The sequence below is a fragment of the Oryzias latipes genome, chromosome 15 (assembly GCF_053564925.1).
Source record: "Oryzias latipes strain Hd-rR chromosome 15, Olatipes_Hd-rR_3.1".
Classification (NCBI taxonomy): Eukaryota; Metazoa; Chordata; class Actinopteri; order Beloniformes; family Adrianichthyidae; genus Oryzias; species Oryzias latipes.
This window is the reverse complement of record NC_136251.1, coordinates 11,880,722-11,894,138: the sequence shown is the minus strand read 5'-3', so window position 1 is coordinate 11,894,138 and position 13,417 is coordinate 11,880,722. Positions and strand designations below refer to the sequence as shown.

At 37.7% G+C, this 13,417-nt stretch overlaps 1 protein-coding gene across 2 annotated transcripts in view; it reads left to right on the top strand.

Moving 5' to 3' along the window:
- The window catches only part of slc18a2 (solute carrier family 18 member 2), a 35,414-nt gene extending 24,422 nt beyond the window's left edge, over positions 1 to 10,992 (top strand). For both annotated transcript variants that reach the window (XM_023963541.2, XM_004077214.5), the window contains 6 exons: positions 482 to 560; positions 2,751 to 2,802; positions 3,854 to 3,917; positions 4,076 to 4,195; positions 5,934 to 6,067; positions 7,920 to 10,992. In XM_023963541.2, the coding sequence (XP_023819309.1) occupies positions 482 to 560; positions 2,751 to 2,802; positions 3,854 to 3,917; positions 4,076 to 4,195; positions 5,934 to 6,067; positions 7,920 to 8,027 (557 nt within the window). In that variant the 3' untranslated portion in view covers positions 8,028 to 10,992. The remainder of the gene's footprint in view (positions 1 to 481; positions 561 to 2,750; positions 2,803 to 3,853; positions 3,918 to 4,075; positions 4,196 to 5,933; positions 6,068 to 7,919) is intronic.
- Positions 10,993 to 13,417: the final 2,425 nt, after the last annotated feature.

Here is a 13,417-nt window from a genome sequence, read left to right as displayed (position 1 = left end):
GTTAGATTGACCAAAAGTAACTCCCAAAAATGATGTTTTTTTTCTGGTTTTCTGGAACAAAGTGACTGAAGGCTACAACTCCTTCTGTAACTCAATATTAGAATGCAGATTTGTTTTTAAAAGTTTTTAAAAATTAAAACATTTGAATTAGAAGTACGCAGGGGTGTTTTTCAAGCTGTGATTTGCAGAATATTTAACAAACATGCAACAAAAGCAAACACAAAGGCTGCCACACAGTCTTTACTCTTATTATTTCAGATCTGCACTCGGGTGTATATGAAGTCTCAGTCAGATAAAAAGAACGGGAGGGGAACAGGATATTAGGGTGTCAGATGCTGGCAGGTGGAAAGGAGTCTTCATTACACACAATGTGAGAAGCCCAGCAGCTCAGAGATGAGGCACAGATATGGATCTGCTTATCTGGAAAATCCTGCCCACACCTTTGTGCCCTCATGTCTCTGTGTGTCTGTTTGTGGCCCAGGCATCGCCTTCTTGCCGGCTTCCATCTCCTACCTTATTGGAACCAACATCTTTGGCACGCTGGCACACAAGATGGGGAGGTAAGGAGGGAAATTACCCTTATCTGCCGTCTTTCCGCTCCTGCATATGAGTTTCCAGTGTTTTTAATGTGCTGCTTCTGATGTTGGAGGCCTCTTGATACGAGCTATCCAAGCTTCCAGCGTGAACCGGACATCAATAGATCTTCTGTGGGTGGCACTGTCATCTGCAACAGTTTCTAGTGATAACCATGTTTGGAAATGAACAAGTTGTTTTTTTTTGCTGTAAATCTAGTTTTGTGTATTTATAGTCTCCATTTAAAACTCATCTCAGAGAACTTTACTGAGAAAGCAGAGGAGTAAAAAAGAAATCATCACTGCCCAGTTTATTCTAATTACATTCTAATTTGATCCAATTCACTCAATTTGATTATAATTCTGTTTACATAATGCCAGAGAGCTGCTGTATCCTGAAGGAACAAATGCTGCCTTTTTTCTTTGATCAGGAGAGGTTGCAGAGAGTAAGAGATGCTAAGTCCATTCATTTAGTCATGAAAAACTAAACGTTTTTAACACTGGTCCTCTTTGGTACATGCCAGAGTTTGTTTCTTTAGATGGTTCTCAGACGTGAAAGCTCATCTGAACCACGCAAGAGAAATCTGGTCCTCTTGAGAAGGAGCGTCTTAGTTCACCTGCAGATGAACTCTGGTGTGGATCTTTTGAATGCAAACTATTCAAAAAAGCAAAGAGAACCAAAAGGGAGGAAGTGGCGTTATCTCTGCAGTATGACCAGGACTACAAACCAGGCCATAGCTTGCATTTAAAGAAACGCTGGGTGATCAAGTTGTCATGAGAAGGTGAAGGCGCTCACTGGTTAACAGAAACAGAGTCAGGGGACTAGTTTGCGACTTTAGCAATGGGCGGGGCCAACCTCTCATAGCTTCAAAGTGCCTTTGGGTGAGACCCTGCAGCCTTTAATTTTCCCTGGTACATTAGAATAAGCAAAAATATATGTTCCCATATTTGTGTGAGCAGAGATTTAGATGAGAAGCTGAGTTAAAATACTTGAGTACGAGAAAAGCTTTATACTGCGTCACTTCGTTTATTGCAGAAGTGAAATCCACCAAGGAGTCTTTTTTATTTTTTTTACAATTTTTTTATATGTTTCAAAGCTGTAAAACTCCTTCGCATTCTGTACAGGACATGGCATGGAAGACATTGATTGACGGTGGTCTATAGCCAATCAGGATGCAAAACACAACGCACAGTAAAAAAGAAAAAAAAAACAAATCACGCAAAATTGCTGTGTAGCGAAGATAATTTAATGCGTTATAAAAATATATGGTTTCCAGATTTACAAAGAGAATAACATCATTTGTCCTTCATAGATATTACAGATAATTCTGGTATAGATGGTTGTTTATGGCAACCTTACAGTAGCAATAAAATATTTTAATAAATACCAGCAAAAATTGAAGTTTTGGGTTCATTTTATGTGACCTATAGTCTAAAATTTGAGAATGAGAGTAAACCCTATATGACAATTCGTATTGTATTTGTAACGCACATGTCTGTGCATTATATCTCACTATCATGATCCACACTTTCCTTAAAAAGCCATTGTATACGACTGGGTCTTTTTTCTGCCCTGTAGTTTATTATTATTCCACCAGGAGCAATAGAAAGACTTTTCCTGCTCGTTTCAAAATGGCTGTTTCTATGAAATCTCAAAAGCACTTGTGTTGGGAAAAAGTTTTTGCAATTTCCCTAACTTTATGGTTAAAAAATAACTCATCTATTGATGTTCTTTTTTTCGTTTAAAAGCCAACTTGCTGTACTGAAAGAAAGCAGCATTTGTATACATTTGCACCATGCTAAAAATGTGTGGATGAAATTTGAGACAGATAAATAAGGTGCTTTTTTCCTGAACACTCATGTCAATATTTTGGATTTTTTTACATTGTTTTGATCAAAAACTAAAAAATCACCTAAAGTATAATAATTGATATTAGATCTCATTAAAAAAATTATACTTCAAAAATAAATAAAAAATGTTGATTTCATCAAAGGGTTTAAAAAACCGTTTAATTTAAAAACTGATTTTTTTCTTTTGTCAATTGTTTTATGTAGTTGGCATTACAGGGTTAAAGTAAAACACGTTTTTTTTTTCCTTTTATCTTTGCCTTTTATTGATGTGAACCAAAGTTCTTCTTTTCAAATGTTCGGACTGACAGTCACTGTTGTGTGATGCAGATGGCTCTGCGCTCTCATTGGGATGGTCTTGGTTGGATTCAGTGTCATATGTGTAAGTATGAAACACCCACGAAAATAGGGGCCAATTCTTGGATTTTTGGAAAAATGAAATGCAATAGAAACATTCTAGATTATATTCTAGGCTAACAGGTATTGAATTGTTGTAACAATATGTTCTGCATACCTACCACTCACATTTTGGAAAGGATGGCAAAGAAAAGGGATTCACAGCAGAGCAAAGTAACAAATTTAGAAAAAAAAATTATATGACTAAATGTGACGGAGAGGGGCATGGTTACCATAGTTACCATAATCTCTTCTCCTTTTCTAAGCAGTTTAAAGATGTCTGGCCAGTCGAGGTTCGGAGTATCTGGAGTTCTGGTGTAGAATTAGCCCCCCAGTTTTGCCTTATAGGTTTACAAGTTGTCTTTAGATGTATTTTTAGTTCATAGATGCACTAAATGTTCTCCGTAAATGAAAGCTGTGGACCGCTGCACGTCCGTTTGGCGAAGCCATGCTGCTTTAAAGCTGCTGAAACACTCTGAAACAGACGTCTAGCAGGAAGCAGATGTTTCTCTCCAACAGAAGCTCTGGAGCCACATGCAGCTCTTTCATCCTCCATCTCTGGGTTTGAAAGAAACTTAATGCTTCTTTAAATAAATAAGGACTACTTTGTGAGCATTTATATTTCTCTAAAGTTGATTTTTGTGGGGCTTTTATAAAAGTAAGATGAATCATATTAAGATTTTTAGACCACTCCTAATATAACAGTGAATCCAAAGGCTCCATCATTCTTCCAAAAAGCACTTATGATGGTTAAAGATGTAATCTACTCCATCATCTGCTTTATTAGATCAGGTTTAAAGAAAATGTTCTTATCTTCTGGTGCAAGTAAGATGAGAATAGGATGACTGCTCACTAAAGCTGCCATGAAAGTGGTTTTAACGGGGTTCATTCGTGATACATCTGTGAAAATTTCACGTAACGACCACAACTACGTATATTCAAGTATGACCAGTTTCATTCCTGCAATATAAGCAAAATGTAGGTAGCTGCTGTGTGACGCGGACTTTAGAACTGAAGCTATGGTTGTTCTTCCTCAGGTCCCGTTTGCCAAAGACATCTATGGCCTGATTCTCCCAAACTTTGGTGTTGGATTCGCCATCGGTAAGTCGGTTTCATTTCCTCCCTTTAAGTTCTCCTAACAAGGAGTGTCTGTTTGTATGTTCAGATGTGGATGTGGTTTTCTTCTTCTTCTGCATTAAGTCTGCAGATCCTGGCTTCTTTTAATCAGAGAGTCAGTCATGTGATGTCTTGTGTTGCAGGTATGGTGGACTCCTCCATGATGCCAATCATGGGTTACCTGGTGGACCTGCGGCACATTTCTGTTTATGGAAGCGTGTATGCCATCGCTGACGTGGCCTTCTGCATGGGGTTTGCTTTGGGTGAGCGCAAACGGAAAAAAACACGTTACTTTTATACCAATAACTTTTTACTGTTTAAAAATCGTATCATTATATCATGTTTTTAAACCTGTGCTTCCAAGTTAAAAAGAAAGTTATCATTTTAAAAATAGACTAAAATATAACTGATTTTGCTAACTTTTTTTTTCACTGAAATGATGTACTTTTTATACAAAATAGTAGAGCTTAACTTTTTTAAGTGAAAATGTTTAACCATGTATTTTCACTAATTGACACAAATGAGGCAGTCTGATAAAATAAAAATGGAACTTTTATGAAGTTTAGATTATTTCCAGACTTGTCTGAGTGTTAACATGTGAGACGTTGTTGTGCATTAGATTCCCTTTTAGGAGTGAACGTCACAAAAAATGTATATTGAAAGCAGAGGTGATGCTAGTGAATCTGTTAAATTTAAAATTGATGTTAACATAAAATTTATCGTGGATTTTAAGGGCAAACTAAAAGGGAATTTGTATATTTTGGGATTAAATGTCATTTAAAAATCATTGAGCATTTTATTGCTTATGAGAAAATGAGAGGGATGCATGGTGGTGCAGTGGTCAGTCCCCACAGCTCACAGTGAGAAGGCCCTGGTTTGAATCCCAATGGATTACCTCTAGGTGTGCATGTGAGAGCAACCCCATGACCCCAACAGGGATTCAGCAGGTCCTGAATTGAATGAATGAACGAACGAATGAATGAATGAATGAGTGAGCGAGCGAGTGAGCGAGCTCTGAATTTAAAAGCAAAATAGTCACAGACCACATGAACGCCAATATTCTAATCCCAGTTCACTCAAGCTTTGTCTGTAAGACAAAACTGTGTAAACATGTTTGTTTGATCAGCCTTTCCAGCCTGAGGTCAGATTTCTGATAAGATGTAATCAGGAGGGAAAGACTACAGACATGTTTATGGTTTGAAATTCAAACACAGTTATCAAATATCAAAACCCAATGAACAGCTGTTGTTCATTTTTCCGACTGGGATGAATATTGTTGGTGGAAATCTCCTAATCATCAGCTGATGCTCCTTTGTTGGGATTTTTCTCAGAACCATGTAAACAGGAATATTCCCTCTGCTCTAAATCTACATGTCATTCCTAATATTTTGGAATATTTTTTAGTATGGAGTGTATGTAATTATTTCACTTAAAACAATTATTCAAAAATGTTAGTAAAAATTTGGGTTGATTTTGTTTAAGAAAAAAAGCATTGTTTAATCAAAACACCACTTTTGTTGCATTGGTTTTTCAATTTGAAATAATTTTATTATCTTTATCAGTCTGCATTGGTGTTATTTCTAGAGAATTTGTCTGATGCTCTAATCAAGGCTGCATTTTTCTTTCTTTAACTAAATTAAAATCCTTTTACAAGTGTTGAAAATAAAATATACAATGAAGGACAGAAGTACAATGTACAGCATTCAATGAAACATTCAACATTTAGCAAAATGTTGTTTTCACAGAACAAAAACCTTTATGTCTTCCTTTACATTTACACTGCAGAGTTTGTTTTTTAAAAACAGGAGAAATCCATGTTTATGGATTTATGCAGTCCGGAAAAGATTTACATCCTCCCTCCCTAACCAAAGAACTCATGCAAGCCGCTATTAAACACAGCAAACAGAAGGATGTACACTCCACACAGCACAAAGGTGTGCTGCAGGTTCTTTTGATTTCAGCTTCACATTGATTTCAAATTGTTTTGCTTTTCCGGTACAGGTCCCTCCATCGGCGGATCCATAGCTGAGAACATTGGCTTCCCCTGGCTGATGACCATCATTGGAATAGTGGACATTTTCTTTGCTCCTCTCTGTATCTTCCTCAGGAATCCACCTGGACAAGAAGAGAAAATCGTAAGCTTTAATGCCCTTAAGCTGCTATAAGCACTAATGTATTCTGTGTGGACAACATAAAGCTGAACAAACACAAAGAGGCCTTGATTTTAGCTTGACTGACAAGTCCTTAATATTTTTTAGTTTCACTTAGTTTTAGTTCCAATTAACATTATAAATCTGTAAAAAAAAAAAAAGTTTGTTTTATTTTTCTAACATTAAATGCTAAATTTTTTTTTGCTAAATCTGAATAAAAAAAAAAAGTTTAAAACAAGGAAGAAAGCTCTTTGGCCTTTTCAAGAAAAATGAGCTCTTCCATAATTTTCATGTTTAAGAAACAAATATATGCAAAATATTCCTGCAGTGACTACTGCAATCTTTTAAAAAAAATTCTATCACACAAACACATTTTTGTGATTTATTTATTTTTTGGATTGCTTGTTTTATGTTGAATCAAAGAGGTTTTCTGTGTTTAGGAGTATCTACCTTCTTTTTAACAGAAGCTGATTTCGCCGCGTCAGCTTAACTAAAAATGTATAAGAAGAAAGTTTGTGTTGTTTTCTTCACCGGAGATAGTAATGGAAACTTTAAATCTCATCAGAATTGGGGGTGGAACTCTTGGCGCGTAGCAACCCCCCTCCCCTCTCCTCCCTATTGCTGAAAGCTCAGGGCAGGGAGCTTGAGGCCCACCCAGCATGCTTTCTACGTCCCAAAAATGATCTTTTACAACGAGCATTTGTCTGCTCCTGATTCACAATGATTTGAATAAATAAATACTCAGAAATGTAATTTTAACCCTTGTGCTATCTTAAATAACCCCCCCCCCCCTTACATTGATGTGTTCTCCCCACCATGACAAAGGTGGATAAAGGTGGAAAGATTTCATATAATCCATGGACACCAGTGAAGATCACAAATCATTGAAGAAAAAAGGTTCAGCACACTGTCTAGTGGGTCTAGATGACCCAACTCCCAATGTTAAAGTGCCTAGGATAGCACAAGGGTTACGCCCAATTTTCTTTATGTATGTCCTCTGTCATCAATGTTAAAAGGGCACGTTAAAAATGTTCATCAGAGTGGATCTTTGAATATTACTGGTAGTGATGAAGTAATGTGACATTTAGTTAGATAAATACGTAAATTTGAGTTGTATAAACAATTATTGAGTTTGAATAAATTTAACTAAATTATCTTTCAGCCGTGTTACTTTTTTGATGGACTTATAATTTCTATCCGCCGTCATTAAAATCTCAGACTTATATAAAGCACTCAAAGTCAGCTGGTAGAACCTGGAATCAGAACCAAAGAGAGTGGATCCGCTTCAGCTGCATGTATAAGGAAGAAGCTTAATGATGACCCCCAAATCCGTCTTTAACCCCAACTTATTTTATTTTTTTGACATGCTGCAATATCTGCTTTTTTGTGTGTGTGTTTTTATTGCTTCGAAAACTTTTTGTTTCTGAGAATCAGTATATTCCGGTAAATACAGTTTCACATGATAAAAAAAACAATTCAATGTAAACAAGACTGGAATGAACCAGGACTGATCCAGAAATGCCCCCAAAAAAGTAATAAGATGCAGCTGTGATAAACACAAACAAAAAAAACAGGGCTAAAACCTCTTGACGTTGATTGATTTAAATACACATCCAACCTTTTCTGTTTCTACCTTAAATTAATTTAGCATCTACCTCAGAGCAGAAACATTAGTGAAATTTTTTATTATAAAAAAAATTCAGCCGTCAAGAGATTTTCAAGAATGTCAAGAAAAAAAGATTTTTTTTCACATTTAAATGAGAATCACTCATAAAAAATGAGTATTTTTCTCCCGTTTTGGCAGAAACTGACTTAAACTACATTTTTTTTATGTCAGGCTATCCTGATGGACAGCAACTGCTCCATGAAGACGAGGTCCTACTCTGCGCAGGGGACGTACTACCAGGGGGAGAGCATGGATCCAGAGTATGATGATTACGATTAACAGGACACCAGCCATGCAGGTTGACCTTTCAGAGGATCTATTTTGTTGTACAAAAGAGAAAAAAAAAGAAAAGTAACAAAAACTTCATCACCAAACTGTAAAGACATGTCTCCATGTGAATGTTCTCTATTTAATCGTCTTTATTCAATGTAGCTGTACTGGAGAAACCAAAGTTGTTCTTCTGTGGTCACAAGTGCATTGTGTGACAGGTATTTGTAGCCAACAGCCTTATTCTGTGGGGAGATGTGTTCAAAAGCACTTTTGAAACTGCAGGAAGGTCCTGAGCGACAAGAACCTTTTATATTAGGTTTAGTTTTGTCTTCATCCTTGTTTGACTTTTGTCTGCTGTGTGTCAACAAGGCTGTCTGGAGAATTCAAAGCAGAACTCTGTGTTCAAGTTAGTGATTGGGTAAATGTGTGGTTTGTGAAGACAACACTGGGCAAATGTTTGTTGTTGTTTACCTGTGTGGGGATGTTAACGCTCTACTGCTTACAGTTCCCATAATCTGTCTGACCTTGTCAAGCCTTAACCCTTTGTAGAGTTTCTTTCACATTCGTCTCTATTTATTGATTGATAAAACAGTTGTTTGTGTCAGTGATCTACGTGCATCTTTTAAGTAAAACCACAGCTTCCTTTTTTTACAGACATATTTTTGATTTCATTACCTAATAATTCCTCCATGAACCTGAAACTACCAAAAAAACCTCAATTCTGTGTGGTAAATCTGGTCATTTTTTACCCCAAAAAGTGACATCAAACGGTTTTTATATTGTATAACAGAAAAGTCAAACACATTAAGAATGCATAGAACCACAAACAAAGCAAAGACGAGGTAAAAAAATGTGAGAAATGGCCTAAAAACAGGCAAAGCTCCACTGAACTACATATAAAGTTCCAAGGATTTATTCCAAGGGGTATCACAATTATGTGTCATAACTCTTGTTATGTTTGTTTCAAACCAAAAATGTCAAAGCTAGTCAACTTTTTGAATCAACCATGTTAAATCCTGAAAGACTGGTAAATATGAAATAGCATAATGTCAGATGGAAGAGTTGAGTTAACTGTGTTCAAGTGCTGCAGGAATATTCCTGTTTTACAAGCTTTTCTGCAAATTCTGAATAAAACACAGTCAGTAGTTCATTATTTCCTAGAGTGGACCCAGCCAGTCCAGACCCAGTCCGCTTAATTTGTTCGGATCGAGTCCTGAACTTTGTGTTTGGGCTGTATTCAGACTTCCTTCAAGGAGACTTTCCGGTTTCTGAATAAAGCTTGTAAACAAAACCAAGTGACTAAATCAGTCAAAACTTTATTTTTTGGTCACAAGTTTTAAATGTCTGTATCAACGTCAAGCTCAACACTTTTTACTTGCTATTTTGGTTCGGTGGAGGCGTCCTGCAGGGCGGTTACTAGCAAGAAGACCGCTAAGAAGGTCCACTGATAAGTGTTTATGACATATAGATTGGCGGGAAAATAGTGACAAGCCGTGTGTCTCACGTTAAAATTTATTTTGATGTATCTGAACTCATCCGATCACATTTCAATGAGTTGCTGTGTCTCATTTTTGAGGTGTTAGAGTATTAACACCGTATGTGAGAAGCGATTTTAGTGGTGTTAAAATAAATGTACTAACAAATAAACAGTTGGACCCTTTTTTCGTCTTTGATAACACAAAACACATTGCTTTATATTTGTTGCTTCATTCCTACTCTGTTTACGTCTACTATGTTGACCGTTTTGGTTCAGTTGTTCCGCTCCAGGAACGGATTGTATTCAGACTGAGGAATCTTAAAACGAACCGAAGCTCAGTCCAATTGGAAACAAACCTAGACCACTTTCAAAAATGGATCCAATAGCAGTTCCTGGTCTCGGACCAGAAACCCGTTTGGGTGTATTCAGACTAAAAATGTTTTTCGGATTATCAGGGGAAACGAACTCTGGTTCACTGTAACCCTTGTCCTATCTTAGGCACTATGGACTATGTCTATGAAATGAGTAAAAAAAAGCTCAAATGTGGAGACTAGAGGGATAACTTAAGACTTCTTTTCTCTCTGTAATGTTCTACTTTATGACAACCAGAGTTCTTGTTGTGTTTTTTTGGTCAAATAGATGGTGGCTCTCACTGTGATTCTCTGTAGACCCAAAGCTGCAGAAATGTCTTTTTGCGTAACATTTTTAAAATAGGCTTTGGTTTCACTTGATTCACCTCAGAACGTGAAAACAATTTGGATTTAATTTGAAAATGTTCAAATATTACAAGAAAAAAAAAATGAAAGAAGTTATGCGAGGATTGGTATGCTCAGTACGTACAGATTTGCATTGTTTTTTAACAAAAACATTTATCTGTGCTCAACTTTGTCTCCATTGTTTATTTTAGCATTTGGTCTGCTTTAAATCTGGTCATATATTTTTGCAATTGTTTTTGTTTTGTTTCTGAAATGAAGTTGGAGATGTTTTAGTAAAAAAAAAAAACATTATTTATGTTCATCTGAACTAACATCTTTGGTTTTTGCTGCTAAACGGCCTCAATGTCTCTTTGGCCCCGACCCCTGATGAGCTTTGATGGATGAACATCATGTCTGCTTTAGAAAAAAAGAACTTTTCACATGTCTGTAAAAAAAAAAAATGTATATTGCACAATTGTTCCAACAAGTCTGTTCTGTTGTTTCTTTTACTTTGTGCTGTAGTCCTCTGAGTTTTTAGTGACTGTGGTGCGCACAGCCGTTTTTACACTTCTTCCTGTTTTTCTGACTGTACATCATTTGAACGGCGTGGAACAGGAATGATTCTGGACACAGTAGACTGTTCTTACTCTGTGACTTGATGTTGCCGTGCGTTTTTGGTTTTTGTTAGTTTGGTTTCAGTCTGTCAGCGGCTGAACCTGTACGTCACTGGCCGCTTGTTTGTCTTTTCTTTCATACCTGTGGAGCACAATACCCTCTATTAAAGGCAGTTTACTCTGGAAAAGCTGTTCTCTTCATGCCACCGACACCCTGTGACAGATGGATTCTCGGCACTGTTAGCTGTTCATGCATCAAATATGCGTTCACAGAGTTTTTTTTCACATGTTGGTTCCATTACAGCTGATGGTTTGTAGAGGCCAAACATTTAGTGTGGTCGCACACAGATGCTGCTGGTGGAGGACAGCAAGCTTGTGCAGCAGATCTCAGAGCAGACATGCTGTAATCAGCCTGTCCATCTCATCGCTGGCCTTCAATTACTTTGCAGATGCTCACGCAGTAAATGCCTCCTCCTCATCATCCTCTTCCTCATCAAGAAGCCACACAGTGTTGTGTTACGGATCAGTGTAGGTGGGTTTAAAGTTTTCATGACAATGTAATGCAGCCATCAAGGGAGCCACCAATGTGCTGGACTTCTTTTAGAATAAATTGACTTTGTTTTTTAATTTTGCTATAAATACTTTCTTAAAACCTGGCTTAAAATTTAATTTATAATTTATATTCATTCAGTGTGTTTTAAAAGTTGTGTTTATATTTCAACCTTTAGACATTCATGGATGTTTTTAATCACCAACTCTGGGTTTTTTATTAAACAGGTTAGCAGTTTGGCAAATGTGATGCTACAGCGGGGAAAAAAAAAGGTTTTTTTAGCCACAAATTGTTCAAGTTCTCCCACATAAAAAGATGAGGCCTGTAATTTTCATCCTAGGTATTCCTCAACTATGAAAGACAAAACGAGAAATAAAAATCCAAAATTTACAATATTTGTTCGTAAACTATGGTGGAAAATTAGTATTTGGTCAGTAACAAAGGTTCAACTCAATACTTTATGTACCCTTTGATGACAGCACTCAAATGTTTTCTGTAAGTCTTCAAAAGGTATTCAGAAACTGTTGCTGGTATTTTGGCCCATTCCTCCATGCAGATCTCCTCTAGAGCAGTGATGTTTTGGGGCTGTCACTGGGCAACACAGTTTCAACTCCCTCTAAAGATTTTCTATGAGGTTGAGATCTGGAGACTGGCTAGGCTACTCCAGAACCTTGAAATGCTTCTTATGAAGCCACTCATTCATTACCCGGGCAGTGTGTTTGGGATTGTTGTCATGCTGTAAGACCCAGCCATGTTTCATCTTCAATGTCCTTGCTGATGGAAAGAGGTATTCACTCCAAATCTGTCGATACATGGCCACATTCATTCTTTCCTTTACACGGATCAGTCGTCCTGGAAGTTCTATTTTGTTTCTTCTGACCATAGGACATTCTCCCATCCTCTTCTGAATCATCCAAACCCTCTCTAGTAAACTTTAGACGGGCCTGTACATGTACTGGCTTTGGCAGGGGGACACGTCTGCCACTGCAGGATTTGAGTCCCTGGCGGCGTAGTGTGTTATTGATGGTATCCTTTGTTACTTTGGTACCAGCTCTCTGCAAGTCATTCACTAGATCCCCCTGTGTGGTTCTGGGATTTTTGTTCACCGTTTTTGTGATCATTTTGACACCACAATGTGAGATCTTGCTGGAAGCCCCACATGGAGGGAGATTCAGTGGTCTTGTATGTCTTCCATTTCCTAATAATTGCTCCCACAGTTGATTTCTTCACACCAAGCTGCTTACCTATTGCAGATTCAGTCTTCCCAGTCTGGTGCAGGTCAACAAGTTGGTTTCTGCTGTCCTTAGACAGCTCTTTGGTCTCTGCCATAGTGGAGTTTGGAGTGTGACTGTTTGAAGTTGTGGACAGAGACCTCTTTCAGGAGCAGTGGTTGGTACTCATCTCACAGCGAGAAACCATTCAAACCTCGGCTGGGACCCTTCTGTGCATGTGTGGGTTTTCTCTGGGGGCTTGGTTTCCTTCCACATTTCAAAAACATGCTTCATAGGTTGATTGGTGTGTCTAAATTGTCCAGACGTGTGCACGTGTGAGTGCTGCCATGCAATGGACTGGCAACCTGTTCAGGGTGTACACTGCCTTTGCCCAACAGAAGCTGGGTTGGTTCCAGCAACCCTGTGACCCCAGGAAGGATTCAGCTGGTTCTTAAAAATGGATGGATGGATGTTTTAGTCTCTGTTCACGACTTCCTGTTTCCTTGATCTCCCATGAAGAGTGACTGGTTTCAGACACGGCAGCACTTTTCAGAATTTTCTGAAAGAAGATTGGTGTGGTGCCGTCTGTTGACTACAGTAAATCCTCACTTCTACTTTTTCTGTGCTATGTCCAACTTATGTCAAGCAAAGTTTTAGGGGACAAGATGATTCTTCTGCAAAACATCTGTAAATTTAATCAAGGATAAGCTGCTTAGTATCAAAGCAGCAGGTTTGGTAACTAAACAGTCCGACAAGAAAGGGCTCTAGGTATCTGGGTAGTCTAAAAATCTGTTTAACTTGCTTTAAGCATTCGATTATTATCAACCCTACTCAAAAAGACACTTTAGGGAT